At 38.9% G+C, this 20,393-nt stretch overlaps 4 protein-coding genes across 4 annotated transcripts; 3 read left to right on the top strand and 1 right to left on the bottom strand.

Moving 5' to 3' along the window:
- The first annotated feature begins 4,752 nt into the window (after positions 1-4,752).
- LOC121055606 (dirigent protein 1-like) lies at positions 4,753-5,512 on the top strand. Its single transcript, XM_040528486.1, has one exon. It carries the CDS (start codon positions 4,780-4,782, stop codon positions 5,341-5,343), a length of 564 nt encoding a protein of 187 aa, XP_040384420.1. The 5' UTR covers positions 4,753-4,779; the 3' UTR covers positions 5,344-5,512.
- A 3,551-nt stretch (positions 5,513-9,063) lies between these two features.
- On the top strand, positions 9,064-9,763 carry LOC107305062 (dirigent protein 2-like; the record flags this gene model as incomplete). The annotated part of the gene is made up of 1 exon (XM_015841499.2): positions 9,064-9,763. A coding segment is annotated over one exon (474 nt), but the record flags the coding sequence as incomplete, so codon positions are not given.
- Positions 9,764-10,814: 1,051 nt separating this feature from the next.
- LOC107305157 (nuclear transcription factor Y subunit alpha-like) lies at positions 10,815-14,747 on the bottom strand. Its single transcript, XM_015841820.1, has 6 exons — positions 14,713-14,747; positions 13,330-13,396; positions 12,474-12,571; positions 11,515-11,685; positions 11,139-11,325; positions 10,815-11,049 (listed from the first exon to the last, which is right to left on the bottom strand). Exons 2-6 carry the CDS (start codon positions 13,361-13,363, stop codon positions 11,039-11,041), a joined length of 501 nt encoding a protein of 166 aa, XP_015697306.1. The 5' UTR covers positions 13,364-13,396; positions 14,713-14,747; the 3' UTR covers positions 10,815-11,038.
- Positions 14,748-18,693: 3,946 nt separating this feature from the next.
- On the top strand, positions 18,694-20,168 carry LOC121055550 (solute carrier family 25 member 44-like). Its single transcript, XM_040528260.1, has one exon. The coding sequence runs from the start codon at positions 18,930-18,932 to the stop codon at positions 19,935-19,937; it is 1,008 nt and encodes a 335-aa protein (XP_040384194.1). The 5' UTR covers positions 18,694-18,929; the 3' UTR covers positions 19,938-20,168.
- The last annotated feature ends 225 nt before the right edge of the window (positions 20,169-20,393 follow it).

The raw sequence follows: 20,393 nt of genomic DNA, 5'->3' as shown, positions 1-20,393 counted from the left end.
AATTGCAATGGCTCCAATGTGCTCCAATTGTGAATTGAAGTTATGGATCAAAGCCAATTTCCTCAAAAAAATAAAAAGATTATGAATCAAAACCAATTACCTTAAAAAAAATGAAAAGATTATGAATCAAAGCCAAGCCAAACATGGCCTTAATACTTCCTAATTCCAATGGGAGAACCAACTACTTCAGAATTGTCCGAGCTTCCATGTTGTCAACCATGCATCCTATTGTAGTAATGGATGATTAATATGTAAACAATAGTATTTGGCAATGTAGTGCGTGTGCATCCAAGGAGATTAGTTGGTGTGTAGACTGCCTATTGAAAAACAAGGTGCTGCGATGGCGGCAACGGTAGTATTAGCTGAGTTAGTTTGAGCATGACTATTATCGTTAGCTTTTATATACTACTAGTAATGGTGCACATGCGATGTATGTTGAGATCAATGTATAAGAACTCAACCAAACATACTATGCATGATAACGATGTACGAATTTACTATATACATATAATAATTATCGATGACATGATAGTTAAGTTAGGGGACCAAGAAACTCAGGTTAGATAGTGATAGCTAATTTTGGATGATTCTGATGGTTATCCCTTGTATTTCACACGGTCAGACAGAGAAAGCACCATCTGCATTTTCGCAACACATAAGTGATGAAAAAACAAATTGTCTGAGAAACAAACATAATGAAAAAGTTGCATTTACCATTATCAGGTTATCAACACCTTGCAGTGCATTAACCACACCTGGAGCCACCAAAATAAAAGTTCATAAATCAGAGTAGAACTGCTTAAGCCAACTTTATTTGCTCTAGGCATTCTTTCCTTGTAGCAAAAATTGCTCCTAGACTTTGCTTCAGCACATATTGAAAATTTTCTGGAGTTACGCATTTTAGGTTCCATTGATACACATATGAAACTGAAAATGAGTAGAAATGCTATGCTGAAAATCCTTTGTAACTCTAGTATTAGAAAATCAGATCTCCAGGATAATTACCAGAAGCACTGCACATACGTGAAGTTACATGATATTTTCCCGCAGGGTGGGAGAGAAGAAAATGGTATAGATTAAAAGAAGAAATTACTTCAAAAGTGATGATCAGTAGATGATTTGAGCAAGGTTACCCAGTCTGCACAGTAACGAAGCACACAAGTAATACAGAACTAATATTCAGTAACCCCAATTACTTATTCCAACAGCAGATAACTATGGATACTGACAGCTCTCAATCGAACTTCCCTTCAGAAACATGGGGTTGTGTAGAAATAGGTTACTACTGACGGCTAACTCAACTTTATTAGATCGATAATCCTTGAGTACCCCTTATACTTCACAGTGTGATACAAATAAAACACCATCTGCATTTGCAACACCTAATTGATAAAAACACATCTTCTGACAAATGAACATAGTGTTCTAAAAAAGAGTGAAAAGGAATAGAGTTCCATTTACCGTTATCAGTCAGAGAGAGCTCATTGCCGCTAGTTTTAACAAGCGGACCCCTATCCATAGCATCGTGAGAGGCTGACATGGCATATATCGGCGCCGCATTAAAAAGCGGTAGGAAGAGGATCAGAGACATCGGCAAGGGCACCTTCATAGGCGAGTGCAAGTGTGAAGTGATAGAGGTTGAAGCGTAGGGACTGGCGGCAACGGAGGCGGTGGTGAGGAAGGGAATTGAGCGAGGGATTCCGGGAAACAGACGCATCGCGAGAGACACTGACGTTGCGGCGGATCTCCTGGCGCTAGCTTAACGGTGGTCCTAAAACAACTCCAGCGCGGAACATGCAGCGATGATCAGGGATGAGTCCTGCTGGTAGGATTGCAAGACCCAGATGCGACATGGTATTTTCAGCCGTTGGATTGATTAATCAGACGGTTTTGGATTGATAGGTAAGAGATATTTGTTTCGGTCCAACAAAATGTACCTCGAGGTACCAATACCTTATGGTACTAAATTATTTCTGATCATTGAATCTAACCGTGCATATCCTACTCAGTTAGATCCAATGGTGGGAAACGATTTAGTACCTCAAGATATCGGTACCTCGAAGTATTTTTTGTTTGACCGGAACAAATCTTTAGGTAAAATCCTGTGTATGCATTGTTGGGTGGTTGTAGAAAAAGTATAACTTCTCTTTTTATATTAGTATAGATTTAATGCATATGGAGAATCACGACGACTCGGGCCACCGTGATAAGGTGCCAAGGTGAGGCAATATTCTTGCGTAAACAACAGCCAAAGCTGCAAGCAAAATTATATTGCCAGTCAAATACTCCCTCCCGTGTTAATATATGTCGCTTTTTAGTGTGTGGCTATGGAATTGTTTTTGAAGTAAAAATAAATCTGAAACATTGATCTAACTTTTTGGTAGGGTTTAAATCTATTTCTGCTATCACCTCTCTTGACGGTAGTAGAAACACATAGAGACATAAGGGCCCAAAAAATATGATAAAAGTGTAAAAACGTACAATTTCCCTGCAAAAGGAAGTGTCGTCAAGTATGTACTAGTAGGTGTTATAGTCTGATAAGTGAATAAAACATCTTACGAAGAATTGACAAATTCTAAATACCAACATTCCCCCTAATACCTGAGTTACTAATGAACTAAAGTACTGATATGTCTCTAATGATAATATAATAGTACTGATAGAGAGGACGATAGCATTTTTCTTTTTCAATAATATACGTCGTTAGTATAACCAGTTGTAATTATTCCAAAACATGCTCCCTCCGTTTTATAGCATAAAACTTATAGCATTTTCTATATTTATTGAATGCTACTACCTTTATTACCTTTATTTCCTAATGTAAGATGTTTGACTTTTTTTTTTAATGTTCGACCATTCGTCTTATTTAAAAAAAATTTTAAGACAAAGTATCGTCGCGGTATCGACCCTCGGCAGCGTGGCGGTATTGTCGCCAGGTCAATTCCATGACAAAGTATCATTTGTCAAACATGTATTCTAATTAATAAAGACTACATATAATGTTGGATAATTGACTGCATATAATAACATTATTATTATTATTATTATTATTATTATTATTATTACTATTATTATTACTATTATTATTATACTTCATATGCAGTTACTTCCAATCGTTTTGGACATGAATATGTGGTTAAACTTTTAAAATTTTGACTATTAATAACTTTTAAAATATTTAGATTGAAAACAATAGCACAACATATACAGTTGATTAACAATTAATAAAATTAAGTAAACATTTTTTATGTATTTTAATAGAAAAATCATAGTGAAAGATAGATTTAGAAGACTGTCGTTGTCCAAAATAGCTAGAATTATTAAACTGAGGGAGTAGAAATTAGTTGAACGCTAGTAATATTGGTTCAGGCGAAAATATATTTCAGAATGCGCAATGTGCTTTATTTTTTTCCCAGAAGGAACATTAGTGTCAATTCATGATACCAATCAGCACTGTAGGCAAGACATTTGATGTGCCGGTTGTGCAAACAGCACAGATGAAGCTTCCCAACCAGCACATATGACGTTTCCAGTGATAATATTTTCTAGAGGGAATTGGCCTATGTTCTTTTACTATAGCTTCACATTGCACCATGCACCCTAAACTTAATGTTTTCACTTTAGACCATATTTCATTACCCAAATGTTGTACTTTGGACCAGCTGCCCACCTGTCAGTGAGTCTGGGGATAAAAGAATTAAGCACACCGATGGGAGGCTGAGAGTGCACGGCAACCTTCTGTTCTACCATTCCGGCGAGCTCATCTTATGATATCAGGGCCTATGGGAGTTTAAGTCTGATTACTGGTAGATGGTCCAAAGTGCAACATTTTACTAACAAAATCCAGATCCAGTCCAGAAATATGAATGTTTGAACAGCTCTTCGTTGGTGGTTCTCCCGTTGAAGTTAGAAAATAGAGTGAATTCCATGTTGAGCCATGTCCATGGTTTCAGAGTGGACCCTCAATCCACTTGGCAGGTAGGTGGAACTAACGCCGGAGGCATATGGGTATTCACTCTACAATGACTATTAAATAAGTTATCATGCATAATAAAAAAATAATATGACAAGAAGTAACTAAAAAGGAGAATTAGAAAATCATGTGAGATAAGTAACTTACTGTCATTTAAATAGCACAGCTGCAATTAACCACACCAACTGTGATATATTTAAATAGCAAATTATCAACCCTTTCCACATAAACAAAGTTATTTTAGCGATATAATATAATTAGGGCGTATCAATATATATAACTACATGGTGGCTGTTTTGTTACAAAAGAAAATGTGCTCACCTGGCGGTAAAATATTGTTGTTTTGTACTCACTCTATATTTTAATAAGTGGCAACGTTTTATTTAAAAACATTATACAAATATAAAAAATAAGTTATACTAAATCCAATCCTTATAAAATAATATTACAGAAGAGCTTTAAATAAAATAAATTATTAAGCATGTAAAAGAATTAACGGTATCATCTCTTCCCTCCGTTCCATTTTACAATGTAAAACTTTCTAGTCTTGCCTAGATTTATATGAATGTTAATAAATCTAGACATATATATAAATTATATATATTTATTAATTAATAAATTTAGATAAAAGTAGAAAGTTATATGATATAAAACGGAGGTAGCATTAAAATATATGTAGGGCGTTCCGAGTAGGCGGCTACGGCTCACACGTTGACGTCAATGCGTTCTCGTTAAATGCATGCATGCAAGAACACAAACTCACTTAAAACCTTCTCTCTTTCTTGTTCAGAAGCGAGCTGGCGCACATGGCACCTCACCGTGCAAACCTACCGCTGCTAGCCGTGGTACTCCTCTTCTGGCTGGCGACAATGGCCGCGGCGGCAGACGGCAGCGGCGCCGGCGGCGGAAAGACGACGACGACGACGCACCTCCACTTCTACATGCACGAGTTCTTCACGGGCGGGCCGAACGGCACGACGGCCAGGGTGGCCCCGCCGGTGGTGAGCCGCGGCGGCGGCGGCTCCGGCTCGCTCTTCGGCCTCCTCAGCGTCGTCGACGACGCGCTCCGGGAGGGCGCCGACCCGGCGTCCCGCCTCATCGGGCGCGCGCAGGGGCTCGCCGCCGGCACGTCTCTCGCCGACGGCTCCGTGACGACGATGCTCGACTTCGTGTTCACGGAGGGCCCGTACAAGGGCAGCACGGTGGCGGCGTTCGGCGTGGGGCTCCCCGGCGCGGCGATGGAGCGGCCGGTGATCGGCGGCACCGGCGCGTTCCGGATGGCGCGCGGGTACACGGTCAGCCGGGTGGTGCCGACGGCGGACCCGAACAACCAGCTCATCCTCGAGTACGACATCTACGTCTCGCATTAATTAGCGGCTAATCACTGCATGCGCTTGATGACATAATCTAGTTCTATGGCTTTGACTCTGTGTCCTTAGATCCTATATATCTTATACATATATGCATTCTCTTCTTCCAAATTATATATGTAATTGAGCTGTAATTTTGGATTGTGTTTGTGTTGATCAATCTAAATAAATAGGGTTTTTTTTACCGTTCGAAAAATATCTTAAGGTGACAAGAATTTTAGTATAAATTTTGGATATCTCAAAATACAATGTAACTCAAGATACCACACTTTTGAGCTTTTTAACCATCTTTGAAAAAGTACCCACACATTTTAGTGTAAAAAGTATGGTGCCTTGACCCTGAGGTACCAAAAAATTATACTAATCTTGATATCATGATATACTTTTTAAGGATAGTAAAAAAGTCCTACACTTTTTACACTAAGGTTTTTTTTTTATACTTCAAAAGTATCTCAAGGTATTAAGAATTTTAGTATAACTTTTTGGTACCTCAAGGTACCACTGTGGTATCTTGAGGTACTTTTTTAAGGATGATAAAAAAGCTCTTAGGGCGTCCGTAATAAGGATAAGTCAGCCAGCTATTTATTGGTACACGTCAACATGTATCCTACGTGGAGGAAAAAGAAGGTGTAAGAAAAATCGAGCCAGCGACTCCCTCTTCAAACATCTCACACACTGCACGGTGTGCTGGATCAATTTTCTCTCTGTGCAGCAAAGTAGAAATAGCTAGTACTAGTAGATAGTTTTTTGGACCTATTATTTTGTCCAATCTTCTAGCTAGCAACTAGCTAGTAGTACTCCTGGGGACGCCCTTACACTAAAAAAGAGTGGTACCTTGAAGTACTTTTCAAGGATAGTAAAAAATAAATATGTTTGTTTTCAAAATCTATAAAACAAAATTCTACAGTATGTTGATTGTTGGTGGGTATACACTCCCCTTCCTCAGTTCTTCTCTAGGTTGTGTTAACGGAGTGTAATCCAACCAAAACTAAGACATCCAGTTACAGTTACATATATGAGATTTGCTCCGGTCCAACAAAAAACATCTCGAGGTATCGGTAGCTCGAGATACCAAATCATTTTCTACAATTGAATGTAGCTGAGTAGGATGTGCACGGTTAGAACCAACGATCAGAAATGATTTGGTACCACACGAGGTACCGGTAACTCGAGATACTTTTTGTTACATTTTATTGGACTAAAGTAAATCTCTACATATATAGTTCAGACTACTACTACAATTCATTAATCACTCATACAGAAAATGTCATTTTGCCTCCCTCAATTTTTGTATGAATTCGAATCACATCTCTCTCGACTGTAAAACCGGACAAGATGACTCCCTCGACTCTCCCATCCAGTTTAACTAAACTCTCTCGATGGTTTTGCTAGCGGTTTCACGTGACGTGGCACTTTGACCGACTAATACGGACTCTGACCACGCTCCAACTCCATTCATGGCCCCACCAGCTCACCCCTTCATGGCACCGGCGTGCTTGCCCTTCCCTACGCATTTCACGCCTTCCACTAGCTCACGGAGCTCTCGACGTTGCAAGCATTGGCTCTGGCACGGTCACTTTGACTGCATGATTCATGTCAGTAATTCTACATGCACTTTCACTCCATGATTTTTCTATTTGATTAATGAATTTATATTTAGTTAATTAATTACTCGTAAGTCAAGTTGTTAATCATATGATTAAATGCCAATTAGTTTAATTAACAAAGTTTTTTATTCGTTTTTTAAGCTGGATTGCAAGACTAGCTGCGAGAGCAAAAAGACTTAAGAGGGGCATCACGAAGGCAACTACACCCATGACACCTCGAATAGAAATGCTTCCGCCGAATCAACAGATACATTGAGGGATGTAATTTGAGGGAGGTAAAATGACCTTTTCTTTTAGGCATATACAATCCAAACTAGTTCTGCTCATCTCCCGTCGTAGCCCAATTAATCCACCTCTCTAATTCATTTCAGCCCATTTTAAATTTACCCCAATAACTCTGATGGCACTATGGCACCTATATATGGATCATGAAGAATCTCCCCTGGAAGGTTACACCGTTACGAAATCCTCGTTTCAAAATATAAATATTTTGAAGTTGTTTAGTATAAACTATAAAGATCTTAAAAGATTCTCTTTTAGTCACATAAGTGATCAATTTTTTAATTTTGAATTAATTAGGTTTCCTTTTCTAGGCATCTAGTTGGGACGTCTGAAATCATTGGAATAATTAAAATTGTCAGAGCTAGTGCATAAATATTTATATCCCGATACAAAATTTAAATAGTAAAAATGATTATATTTCCGAACTGATAGAGCATGAGTGATTATTAATAAGCCATGACAACAGTACCAAACCAGAGAGAGTATATTAGTGGTAAGTGGAAATCCTGTGGAGTCACAACTGGGGTGGGATTTGTCCTTGCGAATGTTATCTGCCAATCTAATTAAACATGGAACGACGACTTACAAGCGCATCGTTGACTTTTAAATAACAAATTGTTAACTAAAAAGATAAATTTGGACATTAAAAATATTTCAAGTCTACGTACTACGCAGCATAATACTTTGTCTTATCTAAAACCATGTTGGTTGCAATTAAAGCCATTAACTCTGAGTTACTCTGGACGTGTACTAAGTCATTTTTTTCAGGTCCAACCAATTTTATAAAAGAATATATATACATTTTCAACATAAACTAAATATATTATAAAAATATATTTAGCGATGGATTTAGTTAAAGTAACACAAAGTAAATATACTGTAGAAATATATTCAATGATAGATTTAATCAAACAACTTAGTCTGTGTTATTTTGAACCACATTATTTCTTGGCTTTTGCGCATATAATTCCCAAATTGTTAAACGGAGTAGTTTTGTAAAAAAAAAGTTTATTATCTCGTCTAGAGTAGACTTTCTTAACTTTTTTGTTTATATTACTAAATAGCTATAAAAAGAATAAGATCCATCAAATTAAAGAACCCAGCGTTAGTGCACTAGATGTTTATATATTTTTCTATAAACTTAACTAAACTTAAAAGATGTTTGACTATTCAAACCAAAGTACTCCCTCCGTTTCATAATGTAAGATGTTTGACTTTTTTGCTTCTAATGTTTGATTATTTGTCTTATTCAAAAAATTATGCAAATATCATTTATTTTGGTTGTGACTTATTTTATTATAAAAAGAACTTAAGCACGACTTGTCATTTTTTATATTTATACTAAATTTTTAAATAAGACAAATGATCAAACGTTGAAAAAAAATTCAAACATCTTATATTACGAAACAAAGTTAGTACTTATAATAGTAAACGGACAGAGTAATAGGGAATACATTATGTAATCGTGTAGGGTTAAGGGGGAAAAAACTAAAACTCTTCAACTAATCAGGCAGTTAACAACTTCAAAATATACAGTATGGTACTATAAGACCAAGCGGATGCACGTTGACTTTAGTGACGCTGCGATCCAGCTGAGCTCCCCCACAAATGCGCAAGAACACGACGCACAGGTCGCATATCGATCTAGTGCCGTCGTCGCGTCGATCGATCTGTTAATCTTCTTCTTTGGAAGGCAAGCATGGCGGCATCTCACCGTGCAAGCGTGGCCCTTCTACGATCACCGCCGTTTCTCGGCGTGCTCCTCCTCCTCGCGGCGTTGTTGGCAGCGGCGCCGGCGGCGGCGGCGACAGTGGCGGCCGCGGCGTCAGACGGCGGCGGCGGCGGCGGCACGACGCACCACCTCCACTTCTTCTTCCACGAGGTGTTCACGGACGGCCCGAGCGGCACGACGGCCACGGTGGCCAAGCCGGCGCGCGGCGGCGGCGGCTCCTCCTTCTTCGGCTTCGTCAGCGTGGTGGACGACGTGCTCCGGGAGGGCGCCGACCCGTCGTCGGGCCTCGTCGGCCGCGCCCAGGGCGTCACCGCCGCCACGTCCCTCTCCGACGGCGCCATCACGACGCTGCTCAACCTGGTGTTCACCGCGGGGCCGTACAGCGGCAGCACGCTGCAGGTGTTCGGCCGCGCGCTGCTGGGCACGGTGATGGAGCGGCCGGTGGTCGGCGGCACCGGCGCGTTCCGGATGGCGCGGGGTTACACGCTCAGCCGGAGGGTGAACTCCACGGATCCCAACAACCTCCTCGTCCTCGAGTACGACGTCTACGTCACCACTTCTCCTATTAATTAGCTAGTATGCCGATGCCGATGCTATCTTCGTTCCAAAATATAAGTATTTCTATATTTATTTAGTGATAAAATAAAACTCTAAAAATTAATAAAAAGTATCTCGAGTTACCGGTACCTCGTGATACCAAATCGTTTCTGATCACTGGATCTAACCCGTGCATATCATATTCAGCTAGATCTAACGGTGAGAAACGATTTGGTACCTCGAGTTAGCTTTTTTTTCTAATCTTAATATATATGGTCTGAAATTCAAAATCAATAAATATTGTGTTATATTCAGTTAGACATAATTTTATAGATTTTGATATTTCTAATTAATAATTGAGTTGTACTTTGTTTGCAGTATCAATTATAAGATTATATATTTTTAATATTTTATAACTTTCAGAATTAATACCGACTTGAGTTTTACTCACATTCTTCCTTCTGTACCTCGAGTTCTTCCTTCTGTACCTCGAGGTACCGGTACCTCAAGTTACCAAATAGTTTCTCACCATTGGATCTAGCTAAGTAGGATGTGCACTGTTGGATCCAACGATCAGAAACAATTTGATACCGCGAGGTACCGGTATCTCAAAGTACAAAAGAAAGGAGGGAAGTAAAACTCTACCGACTTATACTTGATATGAAATCTCAGTTGCCTAGTGTTCATGATTTGATGAATTTAAAATTTAATAGTTAATATAACCACCATTTGTTTCAGAATATAGGGCACTTTAGTTTTGTCATAAGTCTTTACCTAGTTTATGAAAAAATTAATTAACATATGCAATAACAGATAAATGCATTATACAACATATATCCCATGTGGATTTCAATTATGCTAATTTGTATGTGCGTGAGGCTGACATGAGGATGCAAACAAAGACCTAGCGAGAGCAAGTAGACATGGACTTTTATATAGGTCCAGGCCACATAAAGGTTGTCTTTTTTTTTTCAATATTTACAATTAATCAATCCCCAATGATGCTCTCATCGTCGAGTCAGATGCTTATTTCTCACGCCATGATCCTAGTCTGTTGTTATGTTTACTTAACCAATTATTATCGTCGAGTGACTAATGCCTTAATATGGTAATTGTGTTGATCATCCTGAACAATGAAAAAGCTAGTGTTGATCATCCTGAACAATGAAAAAGTTGCAAGTTTTAATTCTTACATATCAATAGCAAAATTGATAGGTTTGCAATGACACCAAATACATCCATATGCAGAGTACACAAGCAAAATAAGATGCAAACAAGTTCCCAAGATACCTTACTAAAAGTTAAGTTTTCCCACAATTGATCTTTACTAACATTTAAACTGAGTTGCTAGACATCCCACAAATAATTAATTAAGCCAATGAGCAACACCAAATAGTTAAGATAGGGATCATTTGCTAGTTGCCACAGGAGCAACAATACAGGTTGCACATGTACACATCCAACTTCATCTAGAGAAGCTTCTGCAGATTGTAGCCACTGACATTTCATCACCTTTAGGTTGCTTCTATCCCTAACATCAGGCATCTCCTGCACAATAAACTACACAGCTAAGCAAACAATCCTTAAATGGTTATATATAACTTGTGATCATTGTCTAATTAAGGATAATTCATCACCTGTGAAAGCATTCAAATTGCTAGAGTTTTCTGAAACTGTAGATGGACAAGCTGAGATACTCTCACCGTTTTCAGATAATTGATCGTCCACACAAGGTTCAGGAGGATGTTCTATGCTGATGAACCGTCCGCCGTTTCCTCGACGCCTCAATTTTGCTTGCTTTTGGCGAGACTCGAGAAGGATCCTCTAAATAATTAAGTAAATGTTGTATAAAAGTCAAGGAACCAAAGAAATCATGCATACAAAAACAGGTGGATCTCGGACGACTCACCAAAGCATGAAAGCCAGTTAGAAAACGGTCGTCTTTCCAGGAACTAGCAAACCAAACATAGGAGAAAGCAGGCTAATAAATTTGAAAAGTGAAACAAATATCACCTTTCGAATTGCTGCTACTTTGTCTTCTGATCCAAGAATTTTTCGGCGCTCTCTCCTCCGGAGAATTGCATGGTACTGCTTTGGATTTACGTATATTGGTTCATCATCAATATGTTCTGTAGGCAGGGGCAGCTGTTGGGTACGCTCCAGGCCAATGGCACACATGTGCTTCTGTTTACATTAATGTTGCAAGAATATCTCAAGACTATGAAAAAAACTATGAATTTATAAGATTTATTTCAAAGAAGATTAATGTAAAATAATTTAGCATAATTAGTAACAAAGAGATCATATCAACGAATTTATGAAGAACTGGTTACACGATCAAAGAACAACACGGTTTCCAGTGAACATATCAGCATACACAATATGCATCTTAGGGAAGGGTTTCAAAACACCTCAAGGTCAAACTCAAATATTATGGTGCAAGCTTCTCGTTGATTTTTTTCTTCTATATGAAAGATTTTTTTTGTAGAAAGTTCTTATTCTAGGTGAAGGTGTTCTTGTATAAAGCTTTTCATTCTCCAAGTAGGCATTTCCTGATATAAAGTTGTAAAATCCTTTCTAGATGGTTTTGTTTTTTTTAAGAAAAGTTCAGTAAGTGAAAGTTTCCAGTCTAGATAGATAAACTTGTGTAATCAAACAATTTTAATCAAAAGCAGTGTGAATAGGAACAGAGGCTAGGTGTTTTGTGCAAGTGCACAAACAGGACTAGACCTGAGGTGTTAAAATTGTTAGTGGTAATAAAATGTGCAAGATATTTACAAAAATGTGATGTGAAATTGTATTATGCATGGTTCGGTTTCCTCTTCTGAACCACCATAAGATGGGACATGAGGTTTCCTAAAAAAAAGATGGGTCATGAGGAAACATTTGGAAATGCTTGAAAAGTTAAGAGCATATGAAAATTTCCAAACAAAAAAGAAATAGAGAATGTTATGAATAAATTTGAAACTCACAAGAGGCTGGCTGTGTTCAGGTTTAGGACGCACATTGTTAGCTTCTAGACAGGCTAGGGATAAATCAGTGGACACTTGCCCAACACCATCAAGGTTACCTAGCAATAGAAATAAAGTTGGATCATTAACATTTCATGGATAACAAGATTATCCCTCACCTTTATATATAATGTACAACAGGTACAAAATTGGTATCATATCTAGGTCTGCTAATGGGTTGGATGGAAATGGATTAAATGTGTTGGGTTTTAATTTAGATTGTCTTTAATTGGGTACAAATGGATTGTTACTTCAAATGGATTGAATTGTGTTGGGTTATAGAGACAGATGGATTGGTATGGACTGGGTTTGGTTAGGTGATTTTAGGTTTTAAATGGATTTAACACGTGGAGGGCAAATGGACCCTTTAATTGGGTAGCTAATGAATAAGAGAATACACATACGTGGAACCCACATGTAGAAATTGATCAAAGTTTATACAAAGTTGCTCTTACACATAATAAATCATCCCACCAAATTTCAGTCAAATTTGATAAATTTTTATAGTGTGAACGCAAGTTTTAAAATTTTAGGTCCGAGTTTATACATACCAAATGGGTGCATCCATTCTACTAAAGTGGGTTGGATCTATTTTAACTAAATGGTTTGGTGCGGATTGGACTAAAATTGAAGTTGGATTGGTTTGGATTGGATCCTAATAAAAAAGAATTGGGGTGGGTTGGTTTGGTAGACTAGTTAGTAAAAGAATGGATTGGAGTCGGTTTGGATTGGATCCAAATCCATTAGCAGGCCTAATCATATCTCAACATGACAAAGGGGAAACAGCTGAAAGTTCAAGTTGAATAAGAATACACACTTTGATTTTCTTGGCTTGTTTGGCCAACTCCCATTGTATCAAGCTGGAACTTGCAAGAAGTTATGCTCTGAACAAGTTGAAATCACTCAGTGTGTTAGGATCAAGTCATCGATTACACAACGACGAGTTTAACATGGACTTGACAATAAAATTAAACTTGCATAGAAAATGTGGCTGAATAACAAAACAACAATGCATCGTTTGACCAATTAGACACCATCAAGATGGTCTTCTAGGAAGTACTCTAGCTACTACGGATTAGGCCCCATATGATTCAAAGGAATTTTATAGAATTTTATTCCTATAGGAATTTTTCCTACAAAGTCCTTTGAATCAAAGGAATGAACCCTATGAAATCCTTTGAAATTCCTATGGAATGCATCTTCTTACAAGTTTTGGAGAAAATTTAGCAAAAAGGTTGAACCTCATGGAAAAAATTCTTTGAGTCTATATCTCTCTTCAAATTTCTGTGCTTTTCCTGTGCGCTAATCAAACGGTCATTCCTATGTTTTTCCTGTTTTTGTAATCCTCTGTTTTACACCTACATTCCTGTCATAATTCTATGTTTTTCCTATTCCTCCATTTTTTTCCATTCCTTTGATTCAAAGGGACCCTTAGTATTTAAGCTAAATATGTTTTGCCATTTATCTAATATTGTGATCATTCATTTATCCAAACCACAAATGTTGTGATATGCTGACCCACTAAATGAAACTTCCATAAACCTGGTACGTGATTCTCCATATATTTATTCCAAAACATAATATATGCAATGTTCATAGTTAAAGTATAAATTAAATTGCAGAAGTGATTGTTTGTAAGCAAACATAAAAGTCTTCAGTAGGGGCCTACAATAAAAAAACCAACTTATTGATGTACATTAACCCAAACATGTAGTTTCAAAACATACCCCGGGTCTAGTCACTTAACCTAACAAATCAAAACTTTAAAAAAACATATGGCTCTGCCATTTGCGATCTATGGATTGTAAGCATTTCACGACATAATCCATAAAAAAACAATTGCACAAGAAAGAACAACTAAAATATTTGAAAGGAGGGCTATAAATCCTACAAACTGCATTGTCAAAGGGATATGTAGATTGCCGCTAGAATCTGAACAAAGTTCCATATACCTTACAAGTTCAAATAGTCCTTGAATCCATCAAGAAATTTATGGTCATACCAACCAAAACAAAATGCATGTATTAAAATTCGAGTACCCAATATCGGATCCACTAAGATATTAAAAAATACATATTTCGTAGGGAGGGCCTAACACAAGGTACATAGAGGAACAAATTAAGTCCACAACAACCAGAATCATCAAAATCCCCCCAAAAAGAAAGCAAAAAAAAAAGAATTACAAGAAAGAAAGAGAGACCTGGGAGAGGAAGAGGATATCCCCTTCCTCCTCTTGAAATCCTTGTGTGTTCCTTGCCTCTCTCCTGTGTCTGCATGATCATCATCATCTCATTTGATTTTGTGCCTTTTATAGATAAAGCTAAATGCACAGTGCACGCAACGTTTATGACACAAGATGACAAAGGAGGTTAGCAACAGATAAATATCTCACTTTAGTTTTCTTGAGTTGGTTGGGTTGCAAAATTATGCCTTGGTTGCATTATTAGAATTTTTTCGTTCCTTTTTTTTAGTGAAAATGATCACACACAACCCTAACACAATTGGTATTTATACACATATTGATGTATTAATATTTACTCATGTGTAGCAATTTATTCTTCTGGCTTCAGAATTAGGAATTATTATTGCCATTGGAATTTTTATGATAGTAAATAGGATTCATGTTTTTTCCACAACAAGACGAATTAAACAATGAAAAATAAACTACTATTCTACATGTATATATATATATATATATATATATATATATAAGTTATTGAACTAATATTTTCCGTGCCGCCTACAAGTAATGAAAAGAGAGCAAAATTATGCGCCCCATGAGCTACCGCAAATAGCAAAAGACACTAACAATTGTATTTTGTGGTGTATATTTTCCATCTTGTGTTGAGAAGATTATAACTCTCTTTTCCCACATCCAGTTGGCTCTATCAATTTTTGTATTAGAACAGTGAGGTTTGCTCCAACATGCATGACTCATCGGAAAAAATTACTGGATGTCTTAAAATAATATATAAAAATGTTGAGGGTCCTTGTCCCAAATACAAAAGTTTATAGTGACAAACAGCAAATTAAATAGAGGGAGGAAAGCTCCAAATTCAAAGCAACAAACACGCAGTGTACATTTGAAACACTGGCCAGCTAATCGGTCCAGTCATTGAGATGCAACGTGTAAAGTTATAGTGTGAATTGTTTTTATTATTTTCTTGGCTTGTGCTAGCCTTTCACCGCAAACTGTGAGGGGCACCCGTCTAACCATAATACAAGTCATAAATAATCATGTTTTTGGTGGAAGTTAGCATCTCTCTAAAAATAAATTTCAAGAGTCAAAAATCAATATTTTTAAGAGCTCATATGCAATTTTCATTTGATAGAAGTTCCTTATGGCGATATCTGCATATATTTTAGTTCTGTTTGGCAATAGGTTGATTTGATATATATCTCACAGCACAAAGTTATTAGTGGAACTTCACGGTATTTGATTCAAATATTTTATTCAAAGGAAATTCATAGGAATTTTAGAGAATTTTGTTCCTATAGGAATTTTTCCTACAAAGTCTTTTGAATCAAAAGAATGAACCCTATGAAATCTTATGAAATTCCTATGGAATGCATCTTCACATACAAGTTTTGGAGGAAATTTAACAAAAGTTATAACCTTATGGAAAAAAATCTTTTGAGTCTTTATCTCTCCTCAAATTCCTATGTTTTTACTGTGGCCCAATCAAACGGTCATTCCTATGCTTTTTCTGTGTATTGTAATCCTCTCTTTTACACTTACATTCCTATTAGAATCATATGTTTTTCTATTCCTTTGGTTTTTTTTTTATCCTGTGATTTAAAGGGCCCTAAATATAGTAGAAGATTTATGGAGCGCCATGACAAAGGAATGTCACTCGACACCTAGTAAACTTAAATTCCAAAGAAGTGTGTACCTCATACATAATTCGGAATATGAACTAGTATAAAATTCTTGTACACACGTAATACAACTACACTAGATCATCTCAAGTCACTATTACCACTAATTTTTGAAAGTTACAACTATACTATACGCCGTTGAATTTTTTATATACGTTTGATCATTCGTCTTATTTAAAAACTTATGTAGTTATTATTTATTTTTCTATGATTGGATTTAGTACCCATACATTTTAATTATAACTAAACTTTTGCATATTTGCATAAAATTTTTGAATAAAACGAATGGATAAACTATGCCAAAAAGTCAATAAAGTCAATGTGATCATCTATTACAAGGGTTGCTATTGTACGGTATTTCATCCAAACGGGGTGATTTCTACGAGGTATCAAACATGATACCTTACTGGTATCAGATCTGATACTGAACTGATAATAGCTAATACTCAGTTGGTAATAGATAGTACTCGGGTGGAATCAGTTGATACCTTATCAGTAACGACAAATACCATTGGTATTAAGATGATACTCTAAAATATACTCACTCTGTCCCAAAAAGAACCAATTCTCCGGTTTCCGTGTCCAACATTTGATCATCCGTCTTATTTGAAAAATTTTCAAAAAATTAAAAAAATAGTCACACGTAAAGTACTATTCATGATTTATCATCTAATAAAAACAAAAGTATCAATCGTAAAAAAAATTTAAATAAGACGAAGAGTCAAAAATTATAGGTAAAAAGTAAAAAATTGATTTATTTTGGGATGAAGGGAGTAGATGATAACTTAAATTATCACAATTCTAATAAAAATTGAAAAAAGAAAAGAATAATGAAAAAATAACCCAGGTGACGGATGGACCGGTTGCTAGCACTAGGAAATTGTCCTGTCTTCAACAGCACGCGTGGTGCACCATATTCTAGCATTTTTATTAGAAAAATGCTACAGTACATACATATGTGAAATATGTACAGCAGTGCAACGTTGCAATACCATTCTGCAAATCGGAGCAGTATCTTGTTCTTCAGCATTTCTCTCTACTAAATTATGCAGAGTACTTCCTAAAACCATCATAATATAAATATTCCCCTTCTCTCACAAAATTGAAACATATATAATCCTTACATTTCATATTATAAATCACTTTTGACAATTCCTAAATCAAAGCTCTTCATGTTTAACCAAGTTTATAAAAACAATACTAATATGCACAACACCGAATTAGTTTTATTAGATTTACGATTGAAGTTTTATTAGATTCACCGAATTAGTTTTATCAGTTTTATTAAATTCATGTTTTTACAGTATTATCTTGTGTCACAAAATATTGCTATGGTTTTCTATAAACTTGATCAAGTTTGGCTTGAGCCAAACTAAAAGTGACTTATAATATGAAATATCATATGTAACATGAACTTTTACCAACTAAAAATGACACCATGATATCCAGTTGAGGACTATTTTGACCTGATCTAAATATGGGCCAAAATTAAACTAAAACCCTGACATTTCCATCGTGTACACGTGTTGGTACAATTTATGGCTTTATTTAATTTGATATGTTTATTTTTGAGGTGACACATGTTAATTAACAGCATGTCTAGTTTGCATCACAGACAGTCCAAGAACCATGTCAAGCTATTCAGCCTATCTGGTTTGTGTCACAGTACTAGTTGACCTGTTATTGGGGCATCTTAATGATGCAACCCATATCTTGTGAGCTGTGACATAACTATTCTTTGCATATTTACGTACCATCCTCATGCCATATATTATACGTCTCTAAATATTTAACTATTTAACGTCGTTGATTTTTTATACACATTTGAATATTTATATTATTTAATTTATTTTAATATATGTAAAGATATATATATAAGTATATTTAACAACAAATAAAATGATATGAAAATAATTAATAATTATATAAATTTTTAATAAGATGAATAGTTAATTATGTATAAAAATGACATCAAACATTCAGGTACGGAGGGAGTATTTGGTAAACATGCAGTTTTTAACACCTAAATTTGTCCATAATTAATCTTGAAGACATGCATGGTCATTAAGGAAGATTAGAGCTTATTCTTCTGGTGTAACCAACGGCGCTTACAATTGACTTTGCCCAATCTATCATCTATACATGGGCTTGAATTAAGCCCAAATTAGGATTGACGCAAAGCCGATAAGACTCCCATCTCAGCATGAGCAGCCTACTACTGCCACGTGGCGGTCACCAAGAGGGCACCTAATCCTCATCTCGTATAAATTTATTCACTTACCCCCCTCGAGATCCCAGAAATTCCCCCATCTCTTCTCACTGCTCGCCGTCGTCGCCTTGCCGTTCACCTACCCACGACAGAGGAAGCCTTGCCTCGCCGGATATGCTGCCGTCGGCGACCGGGGACTTCGCCGGCGACGTCCACTCGGCTCGAGAGATGCTCCATCCCCTCCTCCTCCTATGACTTCTTGCGGCGGCGAGTGTTGACTGGATCTGGGAGTGGCTGGGATTTGCTTGCGGGTGGGCGTCGAGAAAGGGATGAGCTTTGGCGCCGTTGACGTCGAGGATGGCGGCGCTGCAGTGGCGACGGCGAGGGTGGGTGGGGCTGAGGAGGTGAGAGGTATGCCGGCTGAGGTGAGCTGGGAGATGCTTGACAAGTCGAGGTTTTTTGTGCTCGGCGCCGCGCTGTTTTCCGGCGTCTCCGCGGCGCTCTACCCGGCGGTTGTCCTCAAGACGCACCTCCAGGTCTCGCCGCCGCCGCAGGCGGCGGCATCTACCACGGCGGCGGCGATCTTGCGACGCTACGGGCCTCGGGGATTCTACCGCGGCTTCGGCGCGTCCCTCGCCGGGACGGTGCCCGCGCGCGCTGTCTACATGGCCGCGCTTGAGGCCACCAAGAGCGCCGTGGGCTCCGCCGCCGTCCGCCTCGGCGTCGCGGAGCCGGCCGCCTCCGCGGCGGCCTCGGCCGCGGGAGGGGTGTCCGCGGCCGTCGCCGCGCAGGTCGTCTGGACCCCCGTCGACGTCGTCAGCCAGCGGCTCATGATCCAGGCCCCCACCGCCGCCGGCAGCCGGTACCGCGGCGGCGCCGACGCGCTCCGCAAGATCCTCCTCGCCGACGGCGTGCGCGGGCTGTACCGCGGCTTCGGCGTCTCCGTGCTCACCTACGCGCCCTCCAGCGCCGCGTGGTGGGCGTCCTACGCCACGGCGCAGCGCCTCGCCTGGCGCGCCCTCGGCCCCGCCCACCACGACCGCCGCGCGTCCGTGATCGCCGTGCAGGGCGCGAGCGCCGCGGCGGCGGGCGCCGCGGCTGCGCTGGTGACCATGCCACTGGACACCGTCAAGACGCGGCTCCAGGTCATGGACGGCGCGCGGCCGGCGTCGCTCGCGTCCGCGGCGCGCGCGCTGGTGCGGGAGGGCGGGTGGGCCGCCTGCTACCGTGGGCTCGCGCCGAGGTGCGCGTCCATGTCGCTCTCCGCTGCCACCATGGTCACCGCCTACGAGTTCTTGAAGCGCCTCTCCGCCAAGGAAGAAAGCTCACTCCCATAAGACCACGATAGCCTTCTCTCGATTGCAAACCATAGCAACCAGCTTCAGCTGATGAACTGATGATGAATCACATGCTTGTATATATGTGTGTAAGCAAGCGTTTGCATAATTGCATTCTATTCTGATCTCCTCTCTCATCTTAGGATGCAAAGATTGCATTTGATTGTATTTTCCAGTACGATGATGATGAAAATTTTGTGAAACTAAGAACATATTGTCCATTTGATCAAACTGTTATTCGCAGTGGTTCATGTTGATCCAACTGGATGTGAATAGCTGCATGATCAAGTGCTGATGTCCCCATCGCTGTTAGGCGTCACAGATTCGCAGTGCTGCAGTTAGCCGTCACTGCTGGGAATCGAAAGTGCCGCCATGGATGGTGTTGCTTGCAGGAGCAAGAGACTGACGAAGCTGCTGACGTGTCCGACATTTCAGGAATAAAGTTCTTGCTGCCGA

This window comes from Oryza brachyantha, chromosome 10 (assembly GCF_000231095.2).
Source record: "Oryza brachyantha chromosome 10, ObraRS2, whole genome shotgun sequence".
Taxonomy (NCBI): Eukaryota; Viridiplantae; Streptophyta; class Magnoliopsida; order Poales; family Poaceae; genus Oryza; species Oryza brachyantha.
This window is presented reverse-complemented; position numbering and strand designations above follow the sequence as displayed.

Bases quoted from the DNA above. Each gene is read 5' to 3' on its own strand.
- LOC107305157 (XM_015841820.1), bottom strand. From the start codon at position 13,363: ATGGGAGTTGGCCAAACAAGCCAAGAAAATCAAA. The intron at 12,572-13,329 runs GTGTGTATTCTT...TTCTATTGCTAG, and splicing joins AACAAGCCAAGAAAATCAAA to GTAACCTTGATGGTGTTGGG. The intron at 11,326-11,514 runs GTGATATTTGTT...TTAATTATTTAG, and splicing joins AAGTAGCAGCAATTCGAAAG to AGGATCCTTCTCGAGTCTCG.
- LOC121055550 (XM_040528260.1), top strand. From the start codon at position 18,930: ATGAGCTTTGGCGCCGTTGACGTCGAGGATGGCGGCGCTGCAGTGGCG.
- LOC121055606 (XM_040528486.1), top strand. From the start codon at position 4,780: ATGGCACCTCACCGTGCAAACCTACCGCTGCTAGCCGTGGTACTCCTC.